The sequence below is a fragment of the Typopeltis vanoorti genome, chromosome 3 (genome assembly GCF_054136105.1).
Source record: "Typopeltis vanoorti isolate ZY-2024b chromosome 3, IOZ_Tvanoo_1.0, whole genome shotgun sequence".
NCBI lineage: Eukaryota > Metazoa > Arthropoda > Arachnida > Uropygi > Thelyphonidae > Typopeltis > Typopeltis vanoorti.
Genome location: NC_143551.1, coordinates 72,622,898 through 72,641,723, shown reverse-complemented (window position 1 = coordinate 72,641,723; position 18,826 = coordinate 72,622,898). Strand labels below are relative to the sequence as shown.

At 33.4% G+C, this 18,826-nt stretch overlaps 1 protein-coding gene across 1 annotated transcript in view; it reads right to left on the bottom strand.

Annotated features, from left to right (window-relative positions):
* Nucleotides 1–326: 326 nt before the first annotated feature.
* Nucleotides 327–18,826, bottom strand: part of LOC150108263 (protein Aster-B-like) — a 227,862-nt gene continuing 209,362 nt past the window's right edge. The window contains exons 11-12 of the mRNA XM_090415712.1: nucleotides 9,987–10,092; nucleotides 327–636 (exon numbers count right to left, since the gene is read on the bottom strand). Of these exons, the coding sequence (XP_090271838.1) occupies nucleotides 623–636; nucleotides 9,987–10,092 (120 nt within the window). The 3' untranslated portion in view covers nucleotides 327–622. The remainder of the gene's footprint in view (nucleotides 637–9,986; nucleotides 10,093–18,826) is intronic.

Below are 18,826 nucleotides of genomic sequence, written 5' to 3'. Positions count from 1 at the left end.
TAAACTAAATTTATTATACTCTAACCAAGTGGAAAATAAACTTTCAACAAGTTTATAAAATTACTTGGTAACCCTAATATACATTACCCAAGGTAAAAAAACCTTATTTACATTTGTATGTGTATGTGTATGTATGTGTGTATATATATATATATATACACACACACACACACACACACAAATGCACACTTTGCTTTTTGATAACTAGTTATCATTTTTAATTAATATTTTGAATATATTCTAATAATATATTTAAATGTGACTAAAACTGTCATTGTAAAGTTTTAGTTTCTTTACTATTTTGTTATCTGAGATACATCGGTAAATATTCCATAATTTTAATATTTTATTTTTGAAAGGAAAACAACTATGTGCAGTCTAATTTATAAATATAAAGAAACAACCCTACATTTGGCTATATCACTTTGAATTATCACTTTATATAAATATGTGTTAGCACATTTCACAAATTATAAAAAGTCAACTATTCAAAAAAGTTAGTAAATAACATTTCTTTTCAGGAATTATTTCTTTTTTTTTTTCCTTCAAGTTATATCCATCCAAAAATATTTAGTTACAATCTTTCCTGGAAAAGCTGATATAATTGTCTCTTGTTTCCATACTAATTCTTTTTATCTGTTAAAAATATAAACAATAAGAAAATTAAAAATTATATTGTTTTATTAAATTAACAGAGCATTTTGTAAATCTAAAATTAGTCTTTTATTTATATAAATTTGTTATATTTGGTACTTATATTGATTCTACTACGGAACATCATTTTCCCCCCTGACTCATCATCATATAATCACTCTTTACTCATATGATAGTGGCAAACACTTTGTTTCATGTAAAAATATTCAATTGTTTTAAAACTTTTGCTATGTGTTCACTAATGCCTTGCACATAAGGGATAGGAATACAAGTTACTTCTTCTGTATTTGAAGAGGCGGAGATACCAAAACTGTTCGAAACTCTTTTAATGAAAGAATTCTTATAACCATTAGGTAAAAAAGTGGAAATAATATGTTGCAATTCTTTTTGTAATAGTTCATCTGAAGAACATAAGGAGTGGGCCCAATGAATCAATGTTTTAATAGTTCCAGCCTTTTGACTGGGATGGTGATGAGATTCAACATGGACATAATGGTCTGTATGAGTATTCTTCTGAAAAACTGAGAAATGTAGGCTACCATCCGGTTGATGAAGAATTCAAAGATCTGAAAAGGCTTACTGCTTATTTACTTTTCTTCTAAGGTGAATTGGATCCTGGGATGAAGTGCATTTAAAATTTAGAGAGAAACTGTCATAATTCATAGGAAGAGTCATTCCAGATAGCAAAAATATCATTTTCATATCTGAACCAGTGAGTAGGTATAGGTGAAATATTGAAAATGTGTTGTTCAAAATGCTCCATGAAGAAGTTAGCAATAGCAAGAGAAATAGTATTGCTCATTGCTGTTTCTTTGATTTGTTGATATAACTTGTTTTTAAAGGAAAAATAACCAGAATGTATTACAAAATCAAATATTTAAACAATGTCTGAAGGAAATTCTTGTTGTAGTAATTCAATGCCATTAGATAAAGGAACATTAGTAAATAAGGAAACAATATCTAAACCAATCATAATTTCCAAAGCATCCAAATGAAGATTATTCTTATTATTATTATTACCCCAAGACCTCATGGAGTCAAAGACTCATCTGAGAGGTCCTTTTATCACACACACACAGCTCATCATACCGTGTCTTAAACTCATTCAAACTCCTTGCAGACATCACACTCTCAGACAAGGCATTCCAATCATGCACGAAAAAACATGCCTTTCACTCCTCTACTCACACACTCTTTATACAATTTCCAGGGATGACCTCTGGTTCTCCTCCTATCTCCCATTACTTTATGTAGAATTTCTCCAGCATCAATCCTATAACAACCCTTTACCAACTAGTAGGTCTCTATCATATCTCCCCCTCTTCCTCCTGTCCACCAGACCCTGCAAACTAAATCTTTTCAATCTTTCCTCATACTCGACATTCCAGAGGTCAGAAACTACCTTAGTCAGTCGCCTTTGGACCCTTTCCAACATCACATCATCCTTCTGAAAACCAGGTGACCAAATCTGGGCACAATAGTCCATGTGTGGCCTAATCAAAGCCTTATACAATGGAACAAGAATCTCCCTACTTCTACACGTCAGTGTCCTTCACATCATTCCCAGAAGCCTTTGTATTGTCTTCACAATTTTGGCTATGTGTCCCCTAAATTTCAGATCCTTATCCACTATCACCCCCCCCCCCCCAGATCTCTTATTTCCTCCACCTCCAACAGCATATCCTCACCAAGCATAAATTCTGCATCTCATCTTTGTTTTCCAAATTTTAGATACAAAATTAATAATGGAAAACTCACGTACAAAGATTATTTAATAGTATAATTTTTGCCTGTGTGTCACAGGCATCTTCAGTACATTTTAAGCTCAAATTAAACAATAACCGACAATTCCAAAAAAGCACCACCTAAGTAGCTGGTGTAAGATAACTAAAAAAAGGTCAATAAATTTCCTAACAAAAAAAAAATTATATATATACAATAAAAAGTTAGGAAAGATTAGCTGATTTATAAAATACTATCTCCCATAAAGGGGATAGACGTAAACCATTGGATCTCTTTAAGTTAGGAGAATGAAGTAAAGTTTCACGTTTCTTTATAAAGCCATTCCATGAGGAACCGATTTTTGTGAAGGACTCTTGTCTTTTTCCAATGAACTCTATGTCTAGTGAAGATGGCACGTTCTGCAAGTCCAGACTTTTCAAGTTTAAAGTATTCAATATAAGATTGGTGTTCTTCTAGCCGATATTTAATGTTTTTTTTTTTTTTTTTTTAGGAATCATGCATCCAGTGTTGCCTATATATCACAAGTTATAGGTGTAATGAGTACAGTACACTCCAAGGGGAGGAAGGGAAGGAAAGGAAAAAGCATGCATTTTCCATTGTACACTTTCCACTGTTATTCCTGTTTTCAAATATTTTCATTATGTATGTAACAGTAAGTAATATACATATTTTCATTATGTATGTTACTTACTGTTATAACCTGTTTTTTAATTTATTCACTTATTTCTCCTGATGATGTGAAATACAAGAATTTTCATGAAACTAGTTGAGTAGTCAAATTATTCTATCCCATCTGTTTCTTTCATGTGGAAGAATGCTGGCAAAACATTTCTAGTATGTCCTCACTCCACAGAAACCTACACAACGATAACTAAAGTTATCACTCTTAACATGATAGCATTCTCATAATTTTACTATAATGAATGCATAAGGCAGAAACAGAATGTCTATGAGTAAATGAGCTCAATAAGCCTGAGAGGAGTCATCTATTAAGTGGACATTCCTCATTTTCATAGCATTTACCATGTTTAACTCCCTATTATGTTTTAACTCCTGGTATTTACATGTGCAGCTAGGTTGCGATTAATGCAAGTGTGAATAATGTGATATTTGATTTAGTGCAAATTGTACAATGATACCAGTTCGCATTTAATGCGAACCAAAATTCAAAATGTCTGCACTTGTTTATCGTCGCATCTGCATATGCTGCTGCCTGCTGTAATGATGTTAGTTTTCGTTATTTGTTTTTATTGTTGTAAGAAATTAACAAAATGGAGAAAAGGACGATTCCTTTTCTCCATTTTTTTAGAGCAAAAATTTGATGTCACTGATCGATATGAATGGGGTCATTGCAACTCTAAAACAGGAAGAGATGTCAAAATGCCTAAATCTATGATATGGAATATTTTAAAACATGCAGGGGGGGGGGGGAATAAAAGAAAAAGGTAAAGTTGTATCAGTTTTTTTTGTGATTTGCAAACATCTACAAGAAATATGAATGTTACAATGCTAGAATAGATCAACTTTGAACTGTGTGGATTGAGGATTGCGATCTAAAATGCATTCATCTTAGCAGAGCAACCATTCAGACAAAAGCTTTAAATTTGTATAGAAAGTGAAAGAAAAACAATAATGAAGTAGAAGAAATGTGTAATGCAAGTGTTGGTTAGTTTGACTGATTAAAAATAGAGTTCAGCAAAAAATAATGGATGCTGACCTTAACGTTAATCGAAGCACACAAATTAGTCAAGATGTGGATAAAGCACTCAATGTCTACCAGCATATGTATGAAGATTTAAAGAAAGAGAAAACAGATCAATCTACAATACTAAAATATTTCAAAAGACAATAAAGATATTTTCATCAGTGTATAAGCTTACCTACAGGAATGGTATTTAGAATTATTTGGTTTTTATTTTGCTCTCTATAACTATTCGGTGAGTTAGTTAGTTTGACTGATTAAAAATAGAGTTCAGCAAAAAAATAATGGATGCTGACCTTAACGTTAATCGAAGCATACAAATTAGTCAAGATGTGGATAAAGCACTCAGTGTCTACCAGCATATGTATGAAGATTTAAAGAAAGAGAAAACAGATCAATCTACAATACTAAAATATTTCAAAAGACAATAAAGATATTTTCATCAGTGTATAAGCTTACCTACAGGAATGGTATTTAGAATTATTTGGTTTTTATTTTGCTCTCTATAACTATTCGGTGAGTTAGTTAGTTTGACTGATTAAAAATAGAGTTCAGCAAAAAATAATGGATGCTGACCTTAACGTTAATCGAAGCATACAAATTAGTCAAGATGTGGATAAAGCACTCAGTGTCTACCAGCATATGTATGAAGATTTAAAGAAAGAGAAAACAGATCAATCTACAATACTAAAATATTTCAAAAGACAATAAAGATATTTTCATCAGTGTATAAGCTTACCTACAGGAATGGTATTTAGAATTATTTGGTTTTTATTTTGCTCTCTATAACTATTCTGTGAGTTTGTTAACAATAAATTTAAATCAGAAGTATATTATTTTTATCCTTGCTGTAATATTTTGTTAATAAATATATAAAAACTTATGTTTAAAATTTTTCATGGCCGATATCCAATGAGCTGGCATCAATTACCATATTTTACATATAATTATAAGTATGAATAATCCAAATGATGAATATTAATATTACAAGCAATTCCAAGGAGTCCATAGACTCATCGAGGGGGGCCCTAACATCATCTCAAGAAAAACTATTCGACATTCACACAGTATCTATCATACTTCGCCTTTAACTCATTTACAGTCATTGCATCCACAATAGACTCTGGCAGCTTATTCCACTCATTCACCACTCTCCAAGTAAAAAAAAACTAGCTCTAACACCCCTGCTAACCACGCTCTTGCAAAGCTTCCATGTATGGCCCTAGTCTTCCCACCACCAATTATATTCTCAAAAATATCTTCTGAATTAATCTTATAAAACCCTCCAGTAATTTGAATGTCTCAATCATATCACGCCTTTTCTGCCTATCAAGCAATTTCTGCAACCCACAAATCTTCAACCTGTTCTCATAAGGTTCATTCCATAGAACTGCTATCATCTTGGTTACTCGCCTCTGGATCCTCTCCACCTGCACTCCATCCATAAGAAACCCTGGCACCCATATCTGGACACAGTAGTCCAGATGGGGCCTTATCAAGGATTGATACAGAGGAATAATAACCTGTTTGTCTCTGCATGTTAAAGTATTTTTCAGCAATCAAGTGATTTGATGAACTGATTTAGCCACCTAGCGATGTGCCTCCTAAATTTCAACTCCCTATCCACCAACACTCCAAAATCCCTGGCCTTGTCAATCTCCTGGAGTACAGTTCTACCAATGTGATATACTGCTGCTAATCTTTTCACCCAAAATGCATAACCTTACATTTTGCCACATTAAATTGACATCCATTCTCTTTAGCCAGGTCCTCCAAATCATCATGCAAAATTTTGATATCCTTTGCACTCACTATTGCTCTACCCAACTTTACATCAGCAGCAAACAAATCAACAGTTCCTATCAGATCCTTTCCTATGTCGTTAATGAACAAATTGAACAGTGGTCCAAGAACAGAACCCTGCAGCACACCACTAGTCACATGCTGTCTTTTGGACTCTACTCCTGAATAAACCACTCTCTGATATCTCTCCATCAACCACCCTCCTATCCATCTCGCCAACCCTATATCCATCCCCATATGCTGCAGTTTACTGATTAGAATTCCATGTGGTATCCTGTCAAAGGCCTTAGCAAGGTCCAGTAGAATCACTGTAAACCCATTACCCTTATCCAGTTCAGCCGTCACTGTGTTATAAAATGTGAACAAGTTACTGAGGCATGATCTACCCTTAACAAAACCATGTTCCCCCATACTTTATCCCTTTTTCATCTATCTAATACTGTATTTTCCTCTTTACTATTTTCTCCAAGACCTTGACAACGATTCCTGATATGCTGATTGGTCGGTAATTTACAACAGCAGTCTTGGAACCTCCTTTATGCAGTGGAACTATTTTCCTCTCTTTCCACCCCCTTGGGACTAACCCAGACCAGAGATTCAAATTAAACAAAATGGTCAAGGGCACAGACAATTCTTTAGCCACTTCATGTACGACACGAGCTGGTATACCATCCAATCCCACAGATGTATTGACATTGATGATTTTTAATAGACTATTCACCTTCACTTCATTCACTACAATTCCCGTATAAGCTGTTGGTTCTTTCATTCCTACAATGTCACCACATGGATGATAAACTCTTGCAAAGTGCACGCTCAGTAATTCCATGGTATCAACTGATTCGGTTACTTCCCTACCATCGGCATTCTTTAAAATCATTCTGCCATATACATTTTTTCTTTTACGTACAACATATCGAAAAAACTGTTTGGGATTCTCCTTAGCCTGCATGGCTAATATTCTTTCATAATCCGCTTTTGTTTTCTTACCACACTAGTTACCCTTCTGGCCTGCGCTTTATACCATTCATGTGCCTGCCGGTCACCTTTCTCCTTAAATTCCCTCCACAGTTGTTTCTTCTTTTGCAGCTCAAGTTTAATGGTGTTATTCATGCATTTAACCCCTACTTGATTTATTATTCAAGTAGGAAATAATGTAACCACTTCATGGAGTTCATTATCTGCACTAACTGAGACCTAGCTGTATACAAACACACACACATACATAGATAATAGTAATCCCATCTACAAGAAGTTGTTCAGCTTAAAAATTCAAATTGCCAAGAAATTATGTTCTTGCTTAACCACCGTACCAGCCTGGACACATACATACATCCATAATTATGCAAAGTGTCCATTGAAGGCAATATAGTCTTTGAATATTATTGAAGACATGATATGGATATGAAACACGTTTTTAATATACAGGTATCCCTTGATTAACGTGGTTATTTAATCCCTCGATGTTACCGCGTATATCAAAATCGCGTTAATCAAATCTAATAATCAGTGGTAAAAATTACAATTCGTCCATGATCGATTACTGTATTAATAATTCGTAGGAGGAATGACGTCATCATGCTCACACCACGAGGCTTGCATGTTTTTGCGTGGTAAATGTAACCCTGAGGAGCTCGCGGCGGTAAAAATTGCAGTATAGGTCGCAGTCTATCTGAGAGATACATTCGTTACTAGTATGTGCTAAAATGCAATAAAACATAAAGAAAAAATACTGCAAATATAATACGTGATGGTACAATTTAAGTGGATATTGAATCCAACATTATTTCATAGCCAAATATAGAAACTACAACACGTGGGCAACCCACAGTAAAGGTGGAGTAAGCTCCAGATCACTTTCCTTAGTATTTTCCATAATGTAAAGCACATCTCCTAGAGGACATGTATGATAAATATTGAATCCAACATTATTTCATAGCCGAATATAGAAACTACAAGAGTTTTGTGCTGAATATATAGAAACTAACAGTTTCAGCAGATGCAAGCATAATCAACCTTATGGGCAACTGGATTAAGCTCCAGATCACTTTCCTTAGTATTTTCTATAATGTAAAGCACATCTCCTAGAGGACATGTATGATGAATAGCCCTTTGGCTCTCTAATACAATAAAATTAGTTTAATCCTTTATCCAAGTGTGAGCAAACAAAGTTTGCGCCTGAAAGTATCTTCAGGACTGGGGTAAGGTGGTACAACACCAGGGCAACTTGTTGCAAAGGTGGAGCAAGATACCAACACTCCTATCTCAGTATCTCCTATAATGCAAAACACATCTCCTTGCAGATATGTCTAATGTTATGCATTATGGGAAGGGCCACTACCCAGACTAGTTTCGACCTTTATTGAGGTCTCTTCAGTGGGAGCCAGGCCCAAGTGGAGATACCTGGCAGAAGCATTAGCAGGTCATCTCTACCTATAGGAGTTGCCAAATGGTGTGCCACCCTTTTTAATAAATTACTCTGGATTTAGAGAAAGATGTTGAAAGTTTATTTTTCACTTGGTTAGCATATAATAAAATTAGTTTAATCCTTTATCCAAGTGTGAGCAAACAAAGTTTGCCCTTGAAAGTATCTTCAGGACTGGGGTAAGGTGGTACAACACCAGGACAACTCATTGCAAAGGTGGAGCAAGCTACCAACACTCATATCTCAGTATCTCCTATCTCCTATAATGCAAAACACATCTCCTTGCGGATATGTCTAATGTTATGCATTAAGGGAAGGGCCACTACCCAGACTAGTTTCGACCTTTATTGAGGTCTCTTCAGTGGGAGCCAGGCCCAAGTGGAGATACCAGGCAGAAGCATTAGCAGGTCATCTCTACCTATAGGAGTTGCCAAATGGTGTGCCACCCTTTTTTAAAAAATTACTCTGGATTTAGAGAAAGATGTTGAAAGTTTATTTTTCACTTGGTTAGCGTATAATAAAATTAGTTTAATCCTTTATCCAAGTGTGAGTAAACAAAGTTTGCGCCTGAAAGTATCTTCAGGACTGGGGTCCACCTTACCCCAGTCCTGAAGATACTTTCAGGCGCAAACTTTGTTTGCTCACACTTGGATAAAGGATTAAACTAATTTTATTATACGCTAACCAAGTGAAAAATAAACTTTCAACACCTTTGGCTCTCTATTTCAGTAATACATGATGGTTTATTTTTTTTTTTTTCAGTTACAATCTAGAAATTATTTAACAAAGAATAAAAAAAACAACTAAACCATACTATACTGACATCAGAGGTCGCGGTATCTCTGATACAATTTATTGTCAAAGCTATACACTGAATTGTGTAAGAATATTTATATTAAACATTTTGCATATATCTGTCAGATCAGCTGCAAGCTCCACAGGGTTAAAGGCACACTAATCAAAACTCTTGCCACATATATCAAGGAATTGCTGCAATTAATTTTGCCGTGTTAATCAATGTGAGGCTGATGACCTCACATCAATTTCCTTAGTATTCTATAATGCAAAGCATATACACTCTTTCTGACATACATAATGATAATACTGCAGATGTCACATTATGTTTTTTCTGCAGATGAAAATATCTGCAGAAAAGGCATAATGTGATTGAGAAAAAAGACAAAATTGGGTTTTGGAGGCATTGAAGATAACTAAGTTGTCATTACTCCATTGAAGAATGGAAGAACTGATTGTCGATATCTGGAAGATTGAAGATATGAGAAAACATGGCATTATTAATATTTAAGAAATTTTAAACAGAGATGACATGCGACAGTGTGTTCACATCAACAAAACAAAAAACTAAAAAAAAAAAAAAATTTTAAAATCAGCAAATTAGGCATTTGTTGCAATTATAGAAATGACAGAGATCAAAGAAAGTACAATATATGGATGAACCAATGCATTTAGGACTACTGAAGAAGCACAAAAATTAACCAAATTTGAAATGTAACAGAATGGTCTGGAAGAAAACTGTTAATAAAAATGGTGATAACAATGAGAATTTATGTATGTAATTGAGTAATATGAGTAATATGTAAAGTAATATGAGTAATAAAAAAAATTATTACTGGATTTCTTTTAATTTTAAATCATTACCTGTGTTTTCAGCAGTGAACTGTTTATGAGCAGTCACCTTACTAATTATTTTTGAGCTGCTGTATGAATCTATTGTCTTTTGCAGAGTAGCTAATGAACTTTCTATCTAAACATAAATAAATAAATAAAATGAGAGCTCTGGTGTGTAGGATTATTAGGTATAATCCTAATTAAAATATCGCTGGAGGAAAAGTATACAATATAAGCCATTATTATTATTATTATATTACTTGATATTCGTAAGTTAGAAAGAAAACTTATTAGTATTATTATTATATTAAATTAACAGAGTTCATAATCAAAACATAGCAAGAAACATGAAATAGAATAATGAAATCTTTGACTGGCAAATGAATCAAATTCAGGCCTTATCCAAAGGCCTAGGAATCAACTAGATATTGTTGTAAAATTGTAAGTTTTCCCACTTGGTTATACTATAAATTAACGATACCAAGCATTATATTCTTGGTTTAATTCTTTATCCAAGTATAAGCAAACAAGTTTGTGCCTGAACTATTTTCAGGACTGGAGCCTCTTTATACGGTATTAGCTTCTATTCTTTATACGAGTTGCCCCAGTCCTGATATGGCAACTGATCCTTTATCCAAGTGTAAGCAAACAAGTTTGCTTACACTTGGATAAAGGATTAACCTCCCTACCGGCTAATGTGGATGAAATGGTGAGACCAAACTGCACTTCTTATCCATGTTATTCAATAGGTGTTACAGAATCATATTCAGATTTAGCTGGATGTCTATAGACGTCCTGGCCAGTTGGGGTGTTAAACCAAGAATATAATTTCTTGGTATCTTTAATTTATAGTATAACCATGTGAATAAACTTACAACTATCTCTAATCCAGAGTATTTTAATAATAAGGTGTGACATCTTTTGGCTACTCATATATGAAAATATGACTTCTGCATTACTTCAAACTTGGTATCACCTCTGGGTCTGGCTCCCACTGATGAGACCTCAATAAAGGTCGAAACCAGTTTGGGTTTCTTGAATAAAGGATTAAACCAAGAATATAATTTCTTGGTATCTTTAATTGTTGTAAAATGTGAGATGTCTCTAAAAGTGCAGGTTTCTGGAATTGAGATGGTGTCATATCTGAGATGCTCAACCTTTCCAGATTTTTCAAAAATGCTCTTGGTATTTCTCCTAGACTGCACATATTGTTGTTTGACTAGAGTGATGTCTGGTATATTATGTTCACGATGTCTATCTGTCTGGATTTTAAAGTCCCATAATATATTCACAGTTTCATTTTCAATAACTTTTTCGACTGTGTGCTCCAAGGGATTTTTACAAGTTGGAAAACCATATCTCCTGCACAAGCTCAACTGTACAGCTTTTGCTATGTGATCATGCCTTTGTTTATAGCCTGTATAGGCAATCTTGCTGCAAGAACTAATTAGATGGTCCACTATCTCCTCTTTATCTCTGCACAGTTGGCATTTGCTATCATTACAGATCTTTCAATCTTTGCTCTTCATCATCATCATCATACGTATCAAGGATTTAGACCTAGTATGGCCTGTTCCAGCCTTAGAAGTCATCGTTTAAGAGGACGTCCTGGTTTTCTTTTTCCTAATGGCTTGTACTTTAAGGCTTGTTTTGGTAATCTTTCTGTTTTCATTCTTTGAATGTGTTCCATCCATCTTCCAAAAAATATTTATATTTTTTAATTTTTTCAATTACTGGTTCTTGGTTTAGATCTTTCATAATATCTTCGTTTCTTTTGTGATCAAATAGGGTATACTTTGCAGTTTTTCTCATAAACTTCATTTCTGCTGTTGTTAATCTTTGTTTGTCTTTTTGTTTTATTGTCCAGATTTCGCTTCCATACATTAAGACCGGTAGGGCTAATGTATTGTATACTTTTAGCCTGGTTTGTTTTTGAACTAGGTTTGGTTTAAATATAAAGTTAATTACTCCTGTTATTTTTAAATATTTTGCAATTTTTATGTTTATATCTTTTTCATTTTCATAAGTGATCATACATCCTAGGTAGTTAAATGAATTCACCTGTTCTAAGATCTTGTTATCTAATACTATTTTAGTTCTTGCTGGATCTTATCCTTTAAAGGCCATAGTTTTTGATTTTTCCATTGATATTATCATACCATAATCTTTGGATATCTCATTTAGATTTAAAATAGCTTTCTGTAAGTTATCTTCAAAATTTGTAATTATTATTTGGTCGTCTGCAAAGAGGAGAGTGTTTAAGTTAACTGTAGGTGAAAGTTTAATTCCTTGATGTAAATTTTTACTCCATTTTATTATTATTTCATTTAAGTAGATATTAAAAAGAGTTGCTGAGAGGGGACATCCCTGTCGGACCCCTTGGTTTATCTCTCTTGTATATGATAGCTCATGATTTAATCTTATTTGTATTTGAGTATTTTCATATATACTTGTGACAGCTTTTAGGATATTATTTGATATTTGTCTTTCTTTTAATATGTTAAATAATATGTTTCTTTTAACTTTGTCAAATGCTTTTTCAAAGTCGATAAATGCAATATCTGTATCTAAATTATATTCTCTTCTTTTCTCTATTATTAATTTTAGGCAGAAGGCTGGGTCTATACATGATCGTCCTTTTCTAAATCCATTTTGTACTAATAGAATAAAGTTTTCGGAATATTTCATTAGTTTGTTATATAAGATTCTGCTGTATATTTTGTAACATGAATTTAGTATACTGATACCTCTATAGTTTTTAGGGTCATCTCTATTACCTTTCTTAAAGATAGGAATCACAATTGCTTTTTTCCATTCTATTGGGGGGAATACCAGTTGAGTAAATTTTATTTAAAAATAATAAGAGTCTTCCTTTGAATCTTGTTCCTGCGAATTTATATAGTTCTGAATCTAGCTTATCTTCTCCAGGTGATTTTCCATTTCTTGTTTCTTTCAGGCTGATTTCTAATTCTTCTTCAGTTATTTCCTTTTCATTTTCGTTAATTGTTTGCCAGTTGTCTTTTTTAAAATATTTGTCTGTCCACAGTTCTGTGTAGTAATTTAGAAATTCTTCTAATTTCAATTCAGTATTTAATTTTATGTTTTCTTTGGTATCTGCATTTAGGTGTTTCAAAATCTTATATACATTGGGTCTTATTTTATATAAATCATGTTCTAAATTAGAAACAAATTTATTCCATGATTCTCTATGTCTTTTTCTGACTTCTCTTTTTGCTATGGCTCTTATTCTTTTATATTCTATTTCATCTTCTAATCTTTTACTGCTTAACCATTTGTGATAGGCTTCTTTTTTCTTTTTGAATATTTCTTTGATTGTACCATCCCAGATCTTCAGTTTTTTTCTTTTATTGAATTTTTTGGTCTTTCCTGAGCTTTCATTTGCTGCTGCATTTAGTATCATTTTTCTATTAAGCCATTCTATTTCTATTTCTTCATTTTGTTTTATTTTATCTAGATACTGGTTAATTCTTTGTTCATATAGCCATTGTACATTTGTGTCATTCAATAGTCTAGTTTTATAAACAAATGTTTCAATTTTTCTTTCTGTTCTTGTTACTTGTAGCCATTTGGATGGTAATCTTAATTTTATTTTAACAAGGAAGTGGTCACTGCTTATTTCATATCCTCTGTGAACTCTAACATCTAGTGAAAATTTTGATGTCTTTTCATTTAATATGAAGTAATCTAATATTGATTTCCATCCTCTTGCTGCCCAAGTATATTTATGTATGTCTTTATGTTTATAGAAGGAATTCATTATTTTTAGGTTATTATAAACTACAAAGTCAATCAATTTTTTACCATTTCTGTTTAGAGTGTGTTCTCCATGTATTCCTATATTATTATTAATTTTCATGTTTCCAATTCTTGCATTTAAGTCTCCTGCTAAAATTATGTAATCATTTTTATTTATTTTATTATATATATTTTGTAGCTGATTATAAAAATCAATATTATCCTGTTCTCTTCCTTCTTCTGGGGCATATAAACCAATTATTATTAAATAGCCTCTATCTATTTTTATTCTAGCTTCTATTATTCTTTCATTCCATAATTTATAATGTTTTAACTGTTTTGAAAGGGAGTTATGAATCCAAAACATGACTCCTGCTTGTGCTCTTTGGTCTCTGTCGACTCCACTGTATATCACATTAAAATTTTCAGTTCTCATAGTTCCTTTTAATTTCTTTTTTGTTTCAGTGATTACTGCTATTTTAAAATTTCTTTCATTTAATAACTGGTCTAATTCTATTTCTTTATATGCTATTCCTCTTACATTCCAGTTTGCTATGTGTATTATATTTTGTAGTTTCCATTTTCGTTTTCCCTTTTCCATTCCAGGGTCGTTTCCCATAGATTCAATCCGATTATCTTTTTCTGTCAGCTTACAAGTATGGTTATGTTCTCCATGTCAGGGGACTAGCCTGACGATGGAATAGTTCAGTGGTAGGGCTGCTACCTTAAGGCTTCTGAACTCACCTTCTTCTGAATTTAAACCCATAGGAGGAATAGGGTATATTGAAGGTCTTTGCTCTTATTGCATTCATTTGTATTGCTTGTTCTTGAGCAACAATTATCAAACTTTCTGTCTCTTTCTTCATGATGCCCTGCTAAAGCCACTGCCAAGTTAAATGACTGCCAACTTTCCTTGTAATGTTTTAATTTTTCCAATCTTCTGATCTGTTTGCTATTTCTTTCTCCTTGTATTGCTTTTTTGTTTTTGACTCAACTACATTCACTACTTTTTTCCTTTATAAGCTTCAATTAACATTTTTTTGTGCTTTCTTTGATGTAATCAGTCAACACTCGTTCTTGTTCTACTGTTTTCTTCACTTGCAAAAAGGCCACATCCCTCCAGTTTTCCTGGCTATATATAACTGATTCACATAATTGTGTGGGTGCAAGGCATGATTCACTGTCATTGATTTTTATGTTTTACAATCAACTGCATCTAAATTGGCTTGTGTCCAGTCAATTATCCCTGCTATGTATCTGATTGCAGCATGATCCCGTTTGTTGTTTGCTATTATAGTGTTACCTCCATTCAGCTTGGACTTTAGAACTTTTCTAACTCTTTTCGGATATTCATACACTGTTTTCTTTTTGATTTCTGAACTTAAAATGGTGTCTGCCATAAAAGTTCCTAGATTTTTATAGGATTTGTGCTGTGGCAAGTTTTTAATTTTCCTTCCATCTGCAAATGTGAAGAAAACATTATCATTACCTTTACAATACCTGTCAGATTTTGTCTTGAAATCATTCACAGACAAAGCACACACAACTGACTCTGATAATCTATTTCACTCATTCACCATTCTCCAAGCAAAAAATATAGTCCTCACTCCCTTGCTAATCACTCTCTTACTCAGTTTCCATGGATGATCTCTAGTTTTCGTCACATTATTCATGTACTGAAATATTTCCTCTGCATCAATCCAATAATCCCCAACCCAAGCACTTATATGTCTCTTTATAGTGACAGCAAATAAGATCAGTATATAAGAGGGGATATTATTATCCCCTCTTATTTTTAATGACTATTGCTCTACCTAATTTTGCATCATTGTAAACAAAAGGTCTTTTCAATATTATTAATGTACAGAGTGAATAACAATGGGAACTGATTCCTAGAGTACCCAACTGGTTACTTTAAATCTGGTAGATTTCCTCATGTACCGCTTTCTGATACCTACCCATCAGCTACTCACTTATGAAAATAATAGTTTATATTCCGATGACATATTCTCCATTTTGTACAAAAGTTTTTCATATAGAATCCTATCAAATGCCTTAGCAAAGTCTAACAGAACTGTAGTGCATCCATTCCCTTTATTCAGCTCTTCTATTACATTATTACAAAATATCAGCAAATTAGCCTCTCTTTAGTAAACCCATGCAGTTCTTTGCAAAGTATAGCTTGTCTATCAATCCATTTCTGTATGTGGGTTCTTACTAACTTCTCTAAAATCTTCACCACTACTCCAGAGATTCTGATAGGTCAGCAGTTGGACACACGTTTTTGCACCACCCTGTAGTATTGAATTGACATACATTCTTACCATTTCTAGGGGGATCTTTCCTGAGCTGAGACTCAAGTTATGCAAACATGTCAAGTGCCAAGAAATTTTGGTCAAACTTTCCTTTAGCACACATACTGATATCCCATCTGGCTTTATTACTGAATTGATATCTAGGTTATGCAACAGATTTGAACCTCATTCCTATTCATCTTTATCTCTTCATTTTGTGTAGCAGAAGCATTGTGCACTGTGTTGTATTAATCTGGTTGAAAGATCTTAGCAAAGTGGGCATTCATTATTTGAACAATCTTATTTACTTCTGACTCAAGGACTCCATCTGTATTCACTAATGCTATTCTTCCACATTCAATTTTTTCCTTTTACTTGAGCATAGTGATGAAATTCTTTTCAGTTGCCTTTAGCCTCCATATTCAATTTCTTTTCATACTCTGATTTGGCTTTTCTGGGCTGTGCATTGTTTTGTATTTTATAACTCCTTTCATCCTTCTTAAGATGATATTCCTTCCACACATCATTTTCTTGTAGATATCTTGGTTAATAAGATTGCACATTCATTTCACTTCCACCCTATTTCTTCTTCTTTGAATTCTAAGGAAACATTCAGATGCTGCTTCATTTAAATGCCTCTTCAAATCTTTCCATGCATTGCTGATATCTTTCCCATTCAGTAACTGATAGCCTTTGGACTAAAGATAGTATTATCCCAAGTTTGTTGTAATTTCCAGCTTTGTAGTTCAGCATGTAACCTGTCCTAATTTGAATATCTATATAGTTAGCTACTTCCTAGGACAGCATAGCATGATTACTGTCGCCAACTGATGGCAAAATATTCACATTCTTAACTGAATCCCCTTCTGACACTATGATCTATTCTAATAGTCTATGATTAAGTTCTTCCTTTTACATGTTTCTTGTCATTCTTATTATGAGATTTCTTTTCTACCCAATAAATGTTTGGATAATTTGAGTGACCCAAAATGATTACTCACTTAGTACCATCAGGGGAATTTGGCAATGCATTTCATTATCCCCAGCAACTGAACCACTAAGGTCTGTAATGATCCCCCCCCCCCCACCATATATTTCATCTTGTTAGCCTTGACTTCATACTAGATAGCTTCATGCTACATGGGACATTATTGCTTTCATGAGTTTCTATCCTAACTGGACAAAAATCATGTAATATCATTAGTTGTGCCTTCAAGTTCCTCCTCCTCTTCTATCCATCTTAAAAATACTAAACTCTTGCCATGCAATTCCAGTTACTACTTTTCAATCTGACAGCCAGGCTTCACTAATGCCAATAATCTTAGACCTAACATATTCACCAAGGCAATCTGTTCCAGCTGAATTGGCCACTATCATTCCTCCAAAATCATAAGAACAAGAACTGCTGCTAATTAACACCGATTTACAGTCCAGATTGAAACTTTCAGAAGCAAATGCTCTGCCTCCCATTTCATTCCATCTGTTTCTGTTCTGTGGAATAGCCTTGTTCACTCTGCTTTCTCCAAAGAATACAATCCTCAGTTGTTCAAAGCAAAAAAAAGAGATTCTTCCTTTCTTCTTAGCCACATATCGCACTGATACGCTATAGGTCTTGCAACCTTCCGTGTGCAGGTCAGATATATATATATATATATAAATAAAATATAAAAAAATTCAAATATCACCAAGATTGCAAAGTTTGAAGTAGTAAATGATAGTGCACGAAATATGAATGAGAGTTTGAAGGTTGGTTGGTTGATTTATGGTTTATTGGCACAAGAACAGCAAAGGTCATACTGCATGTACAAGTGCAGTGTAACCTTTGACCTTGTATACTGCTTGTACAGCAGTATACAAGGTCAAAGGCTACAGCAATACATAAATAGTCAAAAACAAGTAAACAATATGCATATACAAAAACCAAGCCAAGCTATGTAGTATCTACATATAAATAAAATTACAGCAAAGGTTACTTTGACATACAAGGTCAAAGACTACAGCAGTACATAAATAGCCAAAGATAAACTAGTAAATATGTATGTACAAAAATTAAGTTAAACAATGCAGTATCTACATATAAATAAAATTACAGCAAAGGTTACAGCAGAGCATAAAGAGTCAAAGAGAAATTAGTAATAATATGTATGTATGTAAAGTGTTGGCACTGCACCAGAATATGACAAATAGTAAGACGCATATTGCATTTTTCACATACAAGTGGACTATCAGCCCTCAGTAAATAAGAATGTGTAAGATGACTATGACCTATGTGGAGCCTAGCAAGAACAACTTCCTCTCTTCTCTTTCTATATTGACTAGAATGCCAATGCTTAATTTCATGTACTTTTTTTTCAATGCTTCCTGCCATGATGACTGCCATTTGGCAATTAGACTTGATCTTATAAATTGTCTGTAGTCTGTATATGGTACTGTTAAACAGTACATTGAAAAAAAATGTCTACCATTAAGGTAGACAAATAGTGTGTTCAATATCTACCTTTCATTATCTGGATTTTATCCCATACAATTTCTGCACTGATCATTTAATTAACTGATGAAGTAAATTGGATTGTTTTTGTCTCTGATGGCTCACATAATGTGCCCAAATAGCTTTTTAGCACAAGCATGCTAAAAAGCTATTAAGTTTGATGTGGTGGAATATCTAAGAAATATATCTCATACTCTGTTTTTTTTTTTTTTTTTTTTTTTTTTTTTTTTTTTTTTTTTTCAGCCTGGCATTCTGGGTTCCACCAAGGCTTGAATAGAGTAAAAATTGGGCTGATGTTCTTGGAATGGAGGCTGTTGCTGCCTGGACAATGC